Source organism: Phaenicophaeus curvirostris, chromosome 23 (genome assembly GCF_032191515.1).
Source record: "Phaenicophaeus curvirostris isolate KB17595 chromosome 23, BPBGC_Pcur_1.0, whole genome shotgun sequence".
Classification (NCBI taxonomy): Eukaryota; Metazoa; Chordata; class Aves; order Cuculiformes; family Cuculidae; genus Phaenicophaeus; species Phaenicophaeus curvirostris.
Genome location: NC_091414.1, coordinates 4,294,055 through 4,308,682, shown reverse-complemented (window position 1 = coordinate 4,308,682; position 14,628 = coordinate 4,294,055). Strand labels below are relative to the sequence as shown.

Here is a 14,628-nt window from a genome sequence, read left to right as displayed (position 1 = left end):
CCCCATTGGTCGAGGGGCCGGGAGTGGGCGAGGCCTCGCGGCGGTAACGGTCGCGGCGCGCGGGGCCGCGCGGGCGGCGGGGCAGGTGAGGGGTGGGCTTGGGCTTTTCCTGGGCTTCCGATGGGGAAACTATCCCTCCTCTCTCTTCTTCTCCGTCCCGGGAAGCTCCCCGGCCCCTTGGGACCCGCCCTTCCCCACCGCAGCCCCTCAGGCGCCCCCCGGCCCCGTAGGGACCGGCCCCTCCGTCTCTGAGGGACCCTCTCCAGCCCCTCAGGCGTCCCAGCTCCTCGGGGACCACTGCTCCCCACCCCCAGCCTCTCAGGGGCCCCTCCTTCCCCACTCCAGCCCCTCAGGCGCCCCACATCCTCCTCAATCCTTCAGGAACTGCCCTTATTCCTCCCCTCGCCCCCAACCAAGCGCCTCAGGAACTTCTTCCTCTTAGGGACCCCTTCTTCACCAGCCCCTTAGGCGTCCCCAGTCCTCCTCCCAGCCCCTCAGGCACCACCACATCCTCCAGCCTCTTAGGGACCGCATCTATAGCCCCTCAGGGACTACTGCTTCCCTCACCCCAGCTTCTCAGGCGTCCCCCTGCCTCCTCTTGGGCACTACCACATCTCCCAGCCTCACAGGGGCCAGGCCCCTCCACCTCTCAGGGACCCCTCCTTCCCCATCCCAGCCTCTTGGGTGCCACCTATCCTCCCTCTAGTCCTTCAGGAACTGCCACTGCTCCTTCCCATCCCCTCAGGCGCCGCCCCACTGACCTCCCAGCCCCCAGAAACCACCACATCCCTCAGGGACTAGGTCCCTCCTCCTCTCAGGGTCCCACTCCTTCCCTATCCCACTCTCTGAGGTGCCCCCAGCCTCCTCCCAAGCTCCTCAGGAGCTGCTCCTGCTCCCCCTAGCCCCTCAGCGACCTCTTCTTCCCCCCACCCAGTGCCTCAGGCACCACCATATCCCCCAGTCCCACAGGGACCTGGCCCCTCCACCTTGCAGGGCCCCTTTTCCTTCCCTACCCCAGCCTCTTAGGCGCTCCCAGCTCCGCGGGAACCAGGCCTGAAGCCCCTCAGAAATTGTCCCTGCTACATCCTGGTCCCTCAGGAACAGGATCTTGGCCCTCAGCCCTTCAGGAACTGCCCCTGCTCCCCTCCAGCCTCTCAGGGACCCCTCCTTCCCTGCCCCAACCCCTCAGACACCCCCTATCCTCCTCCCAGCCTCTCAGGAACTGCTTCTGCTCCCCTCGGGGATCCCCCTTCCTTACTCCAACCCCTTAGGTGACCTCCACCCACCTTCTAGCTCCTCAAGGACCACCGCATCCCACCTTAGAAGCTGCACCTCCAGCTCCTCAGGTATTGGACTCCTCCACCCTTCAGGGACCACCACATTCCCTAGTCCCTCAGGCTCCAGACCTCCCGCCAGCCCCTCAGGGACCACCACATCCCCAAGCCTCTTAGAGCCTGGATTCCCCCTCCTCCCCAGCCCCTCGGGCTTCAGCATCCACAGCCCCTCAGGGAAGGGGTGGGTGCATCTGAGAGGGGTGATGCTGAGTGAGGTAGGAACGCTTTGACTGCTTTGTCTATTTTATTTCAAGAGCACGTGCTTGAATTTCACTATTATAACTGTCTGTAGCGCTGGAGACTGAGATTTACACTGGGGAATTTCAGACACATACCTAAATTAAACGTAATACACACTACTTTTAGCTAAAAGTGTTGTGCTTCTCTGCTGTCTGACTGAAATCCTGCTTCTGGTTTATTATATATCCTACTGTATTCTCAATGTCTACCCTACTTTGTCAAATTAATGGTCCCCATGAGCTCTTTGAATCAGTTCAGTAAAAATCTGGAAAAGCTGGTAACTGAGGATTTAGTATGTGATTGGGGGAGAGGTGGGAGGCCTGGAATTTCCACACTAAGGCCCAAGAGCTGTAAACTATACTGGCATCATCAGAAGCAGGGAATTCACTGCCTGAAGTACTCAGATAAGCAGTTAAATTAAACCAAAGCTCTGGATAGATAACAGTTGCCATTTGTGGGACAGCAATGCTAAGTTTTGAATGGCTGTGTCTCTGTGTGTAGTTGCTCAGTGACCTCTGCAGAGGGCAGGAACAAACGGGTTTGGAGTCAAGACTTTGTAGAGACTAAAAATTTCCCCTGAAGACAGAAACCTAGCATGTAGGTACCATGGTGACTGATGCTCTATAAATAACTGCGATGGGGATAGCACACACCCCAATCGAAAGGCGCTGCTGAGCTCCTGCATACCTGGAGAATGTTGCAAACAGGAACTCTCCTCATTTCTCAGGCGTGAAGAAAACCTACAGTAACTGCAAGGGCTGTTTAAGTATCACCTCTGTTGCTGCAGGGAAGAAACAAATCCACTTGGGAGGAGATGCTAATTTAAAATGAAATATTGTGTTACTCAATGACGAGTGTGTGCCCTTCGCTTTGTTAGGGGGAACGTGGTTTGGTTTGTGCTGATTTTAAAATATGATTTTTATTTGTTTCTCTGAAGCTCACTTATAAGATGGCTGCTCTTGAGAAGCATTCAGACCTGACGCTCCAGCCAAACAGTCCATCAGGTAAGGACAGTCCTTTCTTTAAAGCCCTGCTGCCGTCAGGTCCTGTTTCAGTTTTTCTGAGGAGACGCATCGCCCTGAGAGGAGTTCTGTACCAAACATTTTTATTAAATAAAGCAATATCTTAATAATTAACGATTGCATGGGTATGCAAAGGTAGAGAATCATTTGATAACAAGCCTCTCCTGAGAGATAACTGATAAATCTGGAAGAGTTGTTAATTCAAAAATGTGTCTTTTAATTTAAGCAGCCTGCTGTGTGCTGTTGCTACTGCTCTTTAGTCTGAATACCAGGGTGTCAGCTGGATGTAGTATCACCCAACTTATTGATGAGAATATAAGATTGATTTTCCGTCTCCTGATGGTATTTGACTTCCTTGTGCTTGTGGCCATTTCCCTTTGCAAAAGAGATCTCTTTAGCAATGATATAGGGAGTCAAGAAAGGGTTGGCTTCGCTTTTCATAGCAGGGGGAATTAGATATGGCTTAATTAGGTGGATTGAAAAACTTTTCAGTCTGACTAAAACATAAATGTCCCTGGCTTTTTCTCTGCAGAGCCAAGCACCAGTCAGAGGAGTAATTTCTTGGAGACTGACTGGAAAACGCCCGTGTTGTCTGTGAAGTTCCAGAGCCGCTGTCCAAGTGCGGCCGACAGCAGGGATGGGGGCATTGGGACCTCCTGCTCAGACAGCACTGAAGGTGATGGGATCACACCGTAGCAACCAAAGATTTTATGTTTTCTGAGATTGACAAGCTTTAAATAACCTGATATTACTGAACCCTAGAGATAAAACTCGGGGAGAGCAGAATCTTTAATGATGATTGGGGATTATTTCAAAGCCACTGCCTCAGTACAGAGATCTGCTGTCTAAAATATAAAAGATTAAGGGACTTGCTGTTTCTTGAAGCTGGTTTGGTTATCTTCTGCCTGTAGTAAGCGATTTTAACTGACTGAAAGGGTTACTTTGATTCATGTTGACCAAGTGATTTGTCAGCAAGTCTGTGCACGATTTTTGTTAAGAAATAATTTGCAAGTGCCTCTAGAGACTCCAGATCAGTGGGTCTTTGTGCACAGGTCTCCCTGGTGCCCAGAGCTGTCTGCACCTCTCTGTGGAATGCTGAGCCTCGCCCTCAGCTGAGGCACGTTCTGTGGAATTGTTTGTCCCAGCCATCCTTCCCACCTGCACTTTCACCTTCATCCATCAAAGCAACATAAACCAGTATGGATTCACCAATTCTCCTTTCAGCACTGAGGGAGTTCGTGTTGTTCTTTAAAACAATGCACTTCAGACATTTATGTGTTTCGCAGGCTGCCCTGAGCCTTTTGAACGAGCTATAGATCTTAATAGTGTGAGTTGAAATGAAGGCTTTAAAGTCTGGCTTGTGGAAATACTGCTAGAAATATTGCTTAAGCATGTGTTAAAGTGTCGTGTCTGACCTCTCAGGATAATAAAACATCCAGTTACACGCTGAGGGCAGGGGAGATACCGATAGCTCTTTTGGAAATTGCCCTCCTGAACATTTGTGATGTTGCAGCCTCGTTTGTAAGAGCCAAGGCTGAGTTGTGGCACTGGCAGTTGGCTGGAGTGCGCTGACTTTCGGGCCAGAACATTAGTCAGAAATATTGTGATGACCCTTAGCACACTCAAGGAACTGATTGCAGCAACCGCACGTCGCGTGCTGAGAACTTGAGTTCCCGGTAGCGACACTGGGGTGTAAATATAGGGGCTGTGAAAGGAACTGGTACTGTCCCTTCTCTCTTTGCCAAGGGGAACGTGCTTGTGACTGCTGGGTAGCATGGTGTTCTCTGGAGTTCCGTGGCACAGCCAAGTCACATCCGAGGTGTTTTCTTCCCCTCCTGCTTATTTTTTAAGGAGAGGTTCTTCTGCTTTTATTGTGATGGTTTTCCTGCAGTTTGATGGTCTCTGCAGAATCTAGTTTTGGTCCTGTTCAAAAGGTAACCTTTTCTTCCTTCTTGCAGCAATGCTTTGAGGTTACAAGGGTGCAAGAGTGACCTTGCAGTCCTGGGTTAAAGAAACATCATGTGGGGATGGGCCTTAAGCCAAACCCATGAAGAAAACAAGTTTACGTAGCTGGGAGAAACCTGGAATTACGGCGACACACAATGTATCAGGACTAGGAACAGGCACTTCACTGTCCGCCTTTCTCAGCTCTTGCTGTCCCTGTATTGAAATCTGAGAGTTGCTAAGAATAACCCTGTATTTCCACGTAGCCAGGTTTGGTGCCCGTCTGACAGGGCAGGCTCACGGTGGGCTGCGTGCGCTGCGCTCAGTCTCATTTCCTGTAGCAATAAGGAGAGAGCCATTACTTTAACCTCTAGAAAAAGCTCTTTTGCTGCAGCGTCCTGGAGGAGTGCGGAGGTTAACTGCTTGGTGATCTAGCTATGTTCGAAGCTCATCATGGGCTTAGCGAAGGCTCCAGTTAGCTTTGGTTACAGTTCAGAGCCGCTGAGCTGTGGGACGGGCAGAACCGAATCCAGGTCTCAGTGTTCAGCTGAGTAAGTTTCAGGCTTTTTATTCAGTTTAAACAACTTGACTTTTAAACCTGTGGAAAAGTAACCTTGTTGATTTTAAGTTTATACTAGCACAGCTTAAAAACAAAGGATTAACAATGTGTACTGAACTAAACTTGGATTTTTCCCTGTGGCTTATGGTAGTAGGAAAATGTCAGCAGGTTGTAGTGTGGGGGGACTTAGTTGTGCGTTAGTTCCACTGCTGCTTCTTTGGAGGACGTGTCTGGGGGGGAAAAGAACCACTTCTTAAAAATATTTCATGAAGTTCAGTAGTGGAGTGGCTGTGTTGGAATATTTTCGGGACTATAATCCAAGCATCCTTCTTTTTTGCCCCAGGCTCTTGCAATTCCAGTAACGGTTCCTCATTCCAGCCCATCAAAACCCAAGTGACCATCCCCACAGCCCATGTTATGCCTTCTACGTTGGGTGCCTCGCCTTCCAAGCTGTGCTCTGCGGGAGACCAGGGCTGTTCGCAGAGTGCTTCAAAAACTGCTATGCTGGGATCTGCTTCTGAACACCCAGGGCTCATGCGAAATGGAGACTTCAATGCCGGGAAGTCGTCTCAGGTGCCACCCAGGGATCTCTTGCGTCTCTATGGGACATCGGGGGAAAACGGTTTTGAGCAGTGCTGGCATCCTGTTTCTGATCACATGAGAACAGAAGATGCATTGAAGTTTGACACCCCTGCCATTGAGCACACCCTTAACCAGTCTCTCTTTCCGGATACTGTGTGTACTGACCCGCTCCACAGGTTCCAGAAGTTCAATCCAAACTCTGGGACAGCTGAGGCAGGAAAGGACCATTATAAGGTGCTGCCAGAGAGTAAGCAAGTGGCAGGGGCCAACGGAGCCTCCGAGTCCCAGGATGGAGCATGGCTGAGCGGGAGCAGACCGATGCAAGCGGGACTCCAGGCCAACAGTTTCTTTTCAAACTCTGTAACCCCTTCCTCTCGACCGTGGATGCAAGAAGCCTGCACGCTCCATCCGCACGAGAGGGTCTGCGAGCTCAGTGCTTGGAAACAACAACTGGAGAAAGTGCGATTGCAAATAGAGCAAATGCAGGTAGGGAGCTTCTTGCGTGAGTTTGAAACCTTTCCTGTCTCTTTGGTTGTGAATCATTGTCCCAGACTTATGAGGCAAGGGGGAAAATGTCTCATTCCCTGTCTTGCCCTGGAAGCCTCTTAATGATCTGTTCTTACAGAATGTTGTGTCACAGGTATCGTTTGACATACTGTTTATGGAGAGTGTCCCTGTATTATGTTACAGCATTGCACAATGGTTCACATCAAGAGAAATATCCTGTCCACTAGAAACTGCAAAGAAAAAGCATGCCAGGAATTTCTTATTGTTTTTGAATAATTCGGTTCTGTATCTAGAGTATCTGTCTCCTAGAAAAACATTTTTTGAAAAGATACATAAAATTAGTTGCTGTTTATTAGAGGGAAACACTTTGTTTATTGCCTCCCACCAGCCATACCCTAATGGGGACAAATTGTTTCCAGCGGGGTAGCACAGTGATCTAAAATTATTTGTTAATCTCCAGTTGTGCTTGGGCAAAGTTACTTGGTCTTGGACATCAACAGAGACTGAAATAGCCATGTCCTGGCATGCAGATGAGCACACAGTGTGCAAAATAGCCCTAGCAGTGTTGCAATTACCTCTGTGGAGCACAAACCTCTCTCTCCTTCGTTTTGTCTCTTCTTCCAGGTACAAAATGGAGGCGCCTGCCACCATCCCTCGGTGTATTCTCCTTCGCTGTCTACGCCTGATCCGGCCCAGTGGATCAATATCCTGAACTCCAATGAAAACCTACTCAAGGAGAAAGAGCTTCTCATTGACAGGTGGGAGTTTGATACCGATGTGTAGCTTAAAGACTCCAGTGCATTTCCTTTTGGAAAGGCAGGGGTTTGAAAATACCAAGGAAAGCTCTTCGGAATCCTTTTTACCCAACTGAGCCTTTTTATTGCAAGGAACAACACAACGACCTTTGAGAAGAGCCTAATTTTTTTCATTAGCTCTCCTCACCTTCCAGTGTGAAGTAGAATGGTGATCCTGAAGGATAAATCAGTTTTGCATATGCTTTTGTGTGTTTTATAAAGGATTAAGATTTATGCCATGATTATCTGGAATGTGAAAACTACTGCCTTTTTGCATGAGGTCTTTCTGGGAGCTCTTTGATGCCTTTATTTCATGTTTGTTCTTTGTGAGTTTGGACTGGCAAGCACCACCTCTCACACTTAACACTAATTTGTGGTCCATAAGCTTTTTGAAAAATTAGGTCCTAGTGAAAACTACCGTCAGCATTTGGACTGTAAATACTTTTTCTGCTTGCTCATTTTGAGTCCTCTGCTGTCTCTTTGTTTTACTTGTAAGCTCCACAGCCAAGCTGGATCCTCTTGGCTTACGCGTTTTATCTATTATCGTTGCTGGGAGGAGGCTTTGAAAATAGGGAAGGGAAGAAAAGTTAATACCAATTGTCAAAAAAAGTCAGAATGGACAACTTTCAGATTTCTCCGCAGAGTCGTCTTTATGTGTCTCTATATGGAGCATTAGAGTTGTGGTGGCACTGTTTTTGTCTCATTTCTCTCTACTAACACTGAAAACAAGGTCTGTGTTTGAAAACAGTGCATTATGTGGGATTTTTGTTTTGACAGACAAAGACAACACATATCCCAGTTGGAGCAGAAGGTCCGTGAAAGTGAAATGCAGGTTCACAATGCCCTGCTTGGCTGTCCAGCATCCTACGGAGATGTCTACATGTTGAGAATGCAGGTAATTGGGTGTAATGAAGTTCAGTAAGAAATAGATATTTAATCCTGTGGCCCTACTGCTTCTCAATAGGGGTTTCCTGAGTAGGAGAGCTCTGCAGAGCAACTTTGAGTGGGGTCCCTGATATCTCGGAGCTCTTCTGTGACTGGGACTTTGAGCCTTGAAGTACTATGGTTTGTTTAGAAGCTGTGCGAGTGATACAAACGCCTGACAGCACTGACAAGTGCTATTTCAGATACTGCAGTGTCTAATATGAGCTTAATGGTGGTTGGGAATGAGGAGGGCTGAGAAAACAGCTCTGAGACAGCCCAGCTGCTTAGTGCCAGGTCGTAACCAAACGAAATTCATAGCCTGTCTCTGTTTGCAGGAGCTGCAGCGGGAGAACACGTTTCTTCGAGCGCAGTTCGCGGAGAAGACTGAATCTCTCAGTAAGGAAAAGATTGAATTGGAGAGAAAACTGGCTGCTGCAGAGGTGGATGCAAAGCTGATTCGGGAGTCACTGAAGGAAACTATGCAGAAACATGCAGAGGAATTAAAGAAACAGGAGGAAAGGGTATGATCCCATTGCTCTAGAGATGGGGAGGTGTTTTTTCTTCAAGAAGTCCATCCTGCCTAAGTGGAAATTTTCAGTGTCAGTGTGTTACTGTGGGTATTTTCTGATCTCCTTATACAATTCTTTGGTTTCTAAGCAAAAGCCCTTCCTCCTGCAGTTAGGACTATTTCGGTAACTCATCTTTTGACCAGAGAAGCAGCCTGTCTTTAGCTAGGTGAGCAGAAGTGCTGCTGAGTTAAGAAGATCTTGTATTTTGATGTTGGGTGCGATAGGAAATAGTTAGATGAGTGTGCTTACAGAGGACTGAAGAATTGACAAGAAATTGTATAATTTAAACTTGCATATAACTGTTCCTGTAGGTAAAGGGAAGAGACAAACACATTAATAACCTTAAAAAGAAATGCCAGAAGGAATCTGAACAAAACAGAGAGAGACAACAGAGAATCGAGACCCTGGAACGATACCTTGCTGATCTTCCAACCCTTGAGGACCACCAGAAGCAGAGTCAGAAGGTAAAACTTTCTCTGAGTGTGATGATAGCTCTTTAGATACTCAAGTGGTTCTTCTACAGCTGCAGATAATCCCCTGGGCAGCTGCCCGAGGGAAGTTGTGGTTTGGTGTTTTTGGAGGAGGAATGTTCTGAGCTATAGCTGAGAATTGCCGTATTGGTAGTGAAAATCTGCACTGTGAGTGTAGTTGAAATACGGTGAAACCTCTGGAAGGTCTCTGGAGCGTTGTGATGGTCTTCGTTGCAGCTGAAGGAATCTGAATTGAAGAGAACTGCTATGCAGGAAACAGTGCTGGCACTGGAAACAGAGCTTGGAGATGTCCGGGCTGCCTTCAGGGAGCAAGAGATGCAGCTAGAAACACAAAAACACAAGGAGCTGGAGCTTCTTTCCACTGTGCGCAGGTAAAAATCTGGAGGATTCAAATACACTTCATCTTAGCGCTGAAGTAATTGCTGCACTAGAATAGTGGTGATTCAGCACAGCCTCTGTCTCACCTGTCAGAACCAAATTACTGTGGGTTTGTGATGATTATGTGAGCCAAAACACCGTGTTCAAATTCCATTTTCCAGGAGTGGAGGGTGGGCTGTGTCCAGGGAGGGGGGCTCTGTCCTTCACAGGCCTTGCACTTTGCAACCTGCCGTGCCAAAAGGGCAACGCTGGTGCCTGATGTGAAAATCATTCACCACCTCTTATTGTTTAGTGAGGGAAACACCCAAATAAAGCTCTGTTTCCCATGATGTTCTGCTAATCTCAGCTTGCAGGACAAAGTGCAGCAGTGTGTAAAGAACGCAGAGAGAGGACCCCCTGCCCAGGATGTGGAGAGACAGAAAATAGAAAATGACTCTCTGAAGAAAGAATGCGACTGCCTCAGGAAGGTAACGGGCTGTCCCAACTGGGAATCGCACATTTTTCCTTCCACTGAAGGTATTAAAATGAAATCAAGGATTTTTACATTCATATGCAATCAAGGCTGCACTGAAGCAGTTTCTGGAATTCCGAACTGAAGGGTTTTAAAGCTGTTCCTGGTGTGATAACCATGCACTCCTATAGTAACACTGGGGAGAAGTTGCCAAATGCAGAAGAGGGGAAAGGAAAACTGCAAGAATGCAACTTCTCCAGTCTGTTTTTAGCTGATACTTCTACTGGTGCCTTTTATCAGGGAATCCAAGTCCACTACCAGCAGAGGCAACGGTTAAAGCAGTTAGTGGATGGAAAAGAGGAGGAGAGGGGCTGCTGTCCTACTGGAGGAGACATCCTGATGGTATTACTGAGTCTATGTGGCCAGTTCTTATGCTTCTGCTTTTGATTTCAGATTGCGAACAAGCAGCAGAAGAAGATGGAGCAGCTCTCCTTGCAAGTAAAGGTGAGAGGTGACTGCGGAGGGACCTAGAACCTGAATCTGCTGTGAATTGACTTAGACTTACTGCTTTCTCATGGTCTGTTCCAGACCTTAGAAGAGCAAGTGGCCCAGGAAGAGGGAACAAGCCAAGCTTTGAAAGAGGAGGCGATGAGAAGAGAAAATGTGCTGCAGCAGCTCCGGACCGCTGTGAAAGAGGTCAGAGCGGGAGCGTTTAGAGTTGCTCGAGCATAGCAGTTGAATGAACAATGGGTTGTCTTTTAGCAAGGCCCCTAATTTGCAGTCAGCAGCACAACCTCTCCTGCTTCCTGCTTGTCAGTGCTCTGAAAGGAGCTCTTCTCTGCTCAAAACAGGAGAGAAGCAGTTCCTGCCTCCGGAGCTTCAGCGAGGGCTGTGAGTTGTGGTGGAGGGTGCTGGGTTTGCCAGCGGGGGGCAGCAAGGCAGCAAGCAGGAGTCCAAACTCCACTTGCAGCTCTGGCTGAAGGGCTGGGCTGAGCCCCAGTCTCAAGCCTGAAGGAAGCCAAGCACATTGGCAGCCCTTGAAGGAAGGGATGGCCAGTGTTGGGGTGAGTGGATGGTGCACAACCTCCTGGAAGCGTTTTTTGTTGCTCCTCCTGCCCTCAGTGCTCCTGTCATCATTGAGCAGTTGTGTTAATTTGGAACAGCTGAGAGAGCTGGGGGTGTTTAGCCTGGAGAAGAGGAGGCTGAGGGGAGACCTCATTGCTCTCTCCAACTCCCTGAAAGGAGGTTGTGGAGAGGAGGGAGCTGGGCTCTTCTCCCAAGTGACAGGGGACAGGACGAGAGGGAATGGCCTCAAGCTCCACCAGGGGAGGTTCAGGCTGAACATTAGGAAAAAATTTTCCCAGAAAGGGTGATTGGGCAGTGGCAGAGGCTGCCCAGGGAGGGGGTTGAGTCCCCTTCCCTGGAGGGGTTTAAGGGACGGGTGGACGAGGCGCTGAGGAACATGGTTTAGTGTTTGATGGGAATGGTTGGACTCAATGATCTGGTGGGTCTCTTCCAACCTGGTGATTCTATGATTCTGTGATTCTGTTTCTGTACCCAGTGGCCACTAATCTGCTGCCTCCGTTTGTTCAGCTTTCAGTGCAGAACCAGGATCTAATTGAGAAGAACCTGACCCTTCAGGAACAGCTCCGGCAGGCAGAGCTAACAACCCAGCCGCTGCCTGCAGAGACAGCCCGGCTCGCCCAGGAGCTGCACAGCGAGCTGGCCAGTTGTCTGCAGGATCTGCAGTCTGTCTACAGCATTGTCACTCAGAGGGCTCAGGGCAAGGATCCCAACCTCTCTCTGCTCCTGGGCATTCGCTGTAAGTATGTGAAGTGATAGAAGAAAAAACCCTTTGGGTTCCTGTGCTGCAGCAATATTCAATAATTCATATATCTGCCATCCAGTCAGAGCTGGACAGGCTTGATTGGTGGGGCTGTCTGAACCTCCTGAAGTTCAACAAAGCCAAGTGCAATGTCCTGCCCCTAGGCTGGAACAGTCCCAAGCGAAAAACACAGGCTGGGTGGAGAATCAATTGGGAGCAGCCCTGAGGAGAAGGACTTTGGGGGTCCTGGTGGGTGAGAAGCGAAACGTGAGCTGGTAAAGTGTGCTTGCAGCCCAGAAAGCCAACCATGTCCTGGACTGCCTCCAAAGCAATGGGACCAGCAGGGTGAGGAAGGGGATTTGTCCCCTCTACTCTGCTCTCATGAGACCCCACGTGAGTTCTCTATCAGGGAGTGCAGGGATACGATGAGGGGGAATGATTTTAAGCTGAAAGAGTTGGAACTGGGTGGTCTTTAAGGTCCATTCTAACCCAAACTGACTCGATGATCCGGTGGGCCTTTTCCAACCTGGTGATTCTATGATATAGTGTAGCATGGAAGTGTCTCATGTTTTGGAATTCTGAACCTTTTTCTTGTGGTTAGCTAGCTCTAAAGGTGCGTTCTGTAATAACTATGTTCAGTGGTACCCCTACTGCAAATGTGTGTTTGGTTTTTGTGGCTCACTTGCAAATGTGTGTGATCCTCGGTCAGAATCGCATGTGAGGTGCCTCCCTTCTCTGACCCCACAGCTGTGCCGCACTCTGCGAAGGAGAGGGACGACTTGCTGAGCCCCGATGGACTGACAAAGAAACTGGTGGAGGTAAAACAGCTTCACAAAGAGGTGGAGGACTTGAGGACGGCAATATCTGACAGATACGCTCAGGACATGGGAGACAACTGTATCACCCAGTAAAGAACACTCCCCAAAGTAAGACTGGAAATGAAGACTTGAAACCCTTGGGAGCCTTGTGCTCCTGCTACTCAACCTATTAAGCACTTTACCATCCCCTTGCTCGGGTACAAGATGTGTGACTTATCCAATCCACGGGGAGTCAGGAGGTTTGTTGCCAGGAGTGTTTAGCTGCTGACTGGCTAGCTGGAATCGTTCAGGGCTTCATTGTCGGGCTTTGCAGTAGCTTTGATCTTGTGGAATGTGTTTATGCTGTGTTTGCTGGAACTGGTGTGGTCTCTGACGCTGGGAGATGAAGTCTGAATTGCCTTTCAGGCATGTCAGATGCTGAACATGCAAATGTGACCGTGAAAATCATTGCTAAAAGAAAGTATATGCCCTGGCCTTTCTGATACGTTCTCTGTGCAGATCCTGTGTGACCAGTAAGACCAGAGGATTATCAGGGTGTTCAGGGGGTAGCTGTGGCCTTTGCAGGCGAGCAGGTCTGCTGGCTGTACTGCTGCTCATCACACCAGGGTGCTGCAGGCTCCTTGGATGCTTCCATAGGCATTCATGGAGCAGGACCTGCTTTCCTCAGGTGAATGGACCCAGGATCTTTCAGTAGCCAACAAGAGCTAGCACGAACAGAAAACGCTCCCTCTGGGGCACTGTTATCCCCAGAAGCCTTAGATCTTTTTATCCCCTAAAACAAGTGCTGAGTGTGGGTGTGATTCAGGCTGCAGAGGAAGTGGATTGATGCCCAAGTGCCTTAATGCTAGAGAAACGTCCTGTCTCCACGCTGCTTCCTCCCTAATGCATCTGCTGGCAGGGTGAGGCACTGCTGTTTCTTGTAGCAGCCCTTAGAGCCATCAGGAACAGTCCCAGAGAGCCTGGAATATCTGTAGGCCTTTCCAGAGCCTCGGAAAGCCTCTGTGCCCCGGGGGCCCCTGCTGCAGGCCAGCAGGGAGATGCTGCTGCTTGGCTCGACAGGGAGAAACCTTTCTGGTCTTAACACAGCAGGATGGTGTGGCCGGATCAGAGAGCTCTTCTTGGTGCTTGAAGGCAGCGACCGCTCAGGCTTTGTTGTAGCCCTGCCCCTCGTTCTCTGGGAGCTCCCTGCTCCTCTGCTAAAGAATGGGATTTCTAAATAAATCAGCACGCGATGCAGTTCACTTTGTCACAACCCTCCTTAAGCTTATTGGTGACTTTACGGTGCTGAGGGTTTGCTTGTGACAACACTGAGATTGGAATGTTCTTGTTTTCAGCTCAAGTTAAGAGCAAGGTAAGAATTGGTTCTGTAAGAGAGAAATACTGCTGAAACTGTTGAGCTGTGCTTGGTTCGCGTTGGGGCTGCGAGCCTGCCGTTTGGGAGAAATGCTTCTGTTATTCCTTTGTGTTAAAACTTAAGACCAAATCTGTCTTGTTGTTAGCCGGTTTGCTGTCCCGTGGCGCGGGGAAGGGAGCGCAGTGGTGTTTGCCGGCCTTCTCCCCTGCTCTTTCCGCTTTTCCACTTTTCATGCTGCCTGGGATGTTGCAGCTCTGGGTGTTTCTTTTCCCAGGCTGCCGGTGCCAAAGTACCAAGTTAAATGTGGGCTGAGGCTCTTTCTTGGAGCCGTTTCTCCTGGCTCCTGGGAGCTCTGGGATGCAGAGCGGCACCAGCTGCGGAAGCTGCTCTGTCCCACAAGTTCCTGGGGTGCTGGTTGGTGCCGCCCTCCCTTTCCCTACATTCTCCAGGGGTGTGAGCAGAAGTGTTCCCAGACATCATGCGGGGACACGTTTGCTTGCTGCCTCTGCAAAGGGTGTCGAGGGCAGAACCCACCCTGGCCCAGCAGCCGGGGAAGAGAAATATCTTGCAGCGCTGGCCTGAGGGTCGATGCCTGCAGCTCAGGGTGTGGGGGGCACTGGGGGCTGCAGAGCCCCCTCTCCCAGACGAGGCCAGCAGGACTTTGTCCTCCCCCAGTCCCACATTCCCACTCGCTCCCGCGTTCCCAGTCGTGTCTCTCCCGCTTCTCTGTGTGTCCTGCCCTCGTTGGGCTCTGTTGGGGTTTGTACCGGCCTCTCTTTGTATTGAATTTTTTGAGTCTCAAATAAAACCGCTCTGCTCCACGCGTGCAAAGCGGC

At 49.5% G+C, this 14,628-nt stretch overlaps 1 protein-coding gene across 1 annotated transcript; it reads left to right on the top strand.

The window, feature by feature from the left end:
- Positions 1 to 1,508: 1,508 nt before the first annotated feature.
- Positions 1,509 to 14,613, top strand: CEP85 (centrosomal protein 85). Its single transcript, XM_069875458.1, has 14 exons — positions 1,509 to 1,549; positions 2,512 to 2,578; positions 3,129 to 3,272; positions 5,443 to 6,167; positions 6,813 to 6,946; positions 7,760 to 7,877; positions 8,242 to 8,427; positions 8,787 to 8,939; positions 9,183 to 9,337; positions 9,691 to 9,811; positions 10,249 to 10,299; positions 10,384 to 10,491; positions 11,389 to 11,617; positions 12,368 to 14,613. The coding sequence occupies exons 1-14, from the start codon at positions 1,538 to 1,540 to the stop codon at positions 12,529 to 12,531; spliced, it is 2,367 nt and encodes a 788-aa protein (XP_069731559.1). The 5' UTR covers positions 1,509 to 1,537; the 3' UTR covers positions 12,532 to 14,613.
- Positions 14,614 to 14,628: the final 15 nt, after the last annotated feature.

Bases quoted from the DNA above. Each gene is read 5' to 3' on its own strand.
- CEP85 (XM_069875458.1), top strand. The intron at 8,940-9,182 runs GTAAAACTTTCT...TCTTCGTTGCAG, and splicing joins ACCAGAAGCAGAGTCAGAAG to CTGAAGGAATCTGAATTGAA. The intron at 9,338-9,690 runs GTAAAAATCTGG...TGCTAATCTCAG, and splicing joins CTTCTTTCCACTGTGCGCAG to CTTGCAGGACAAAGTGCAGC.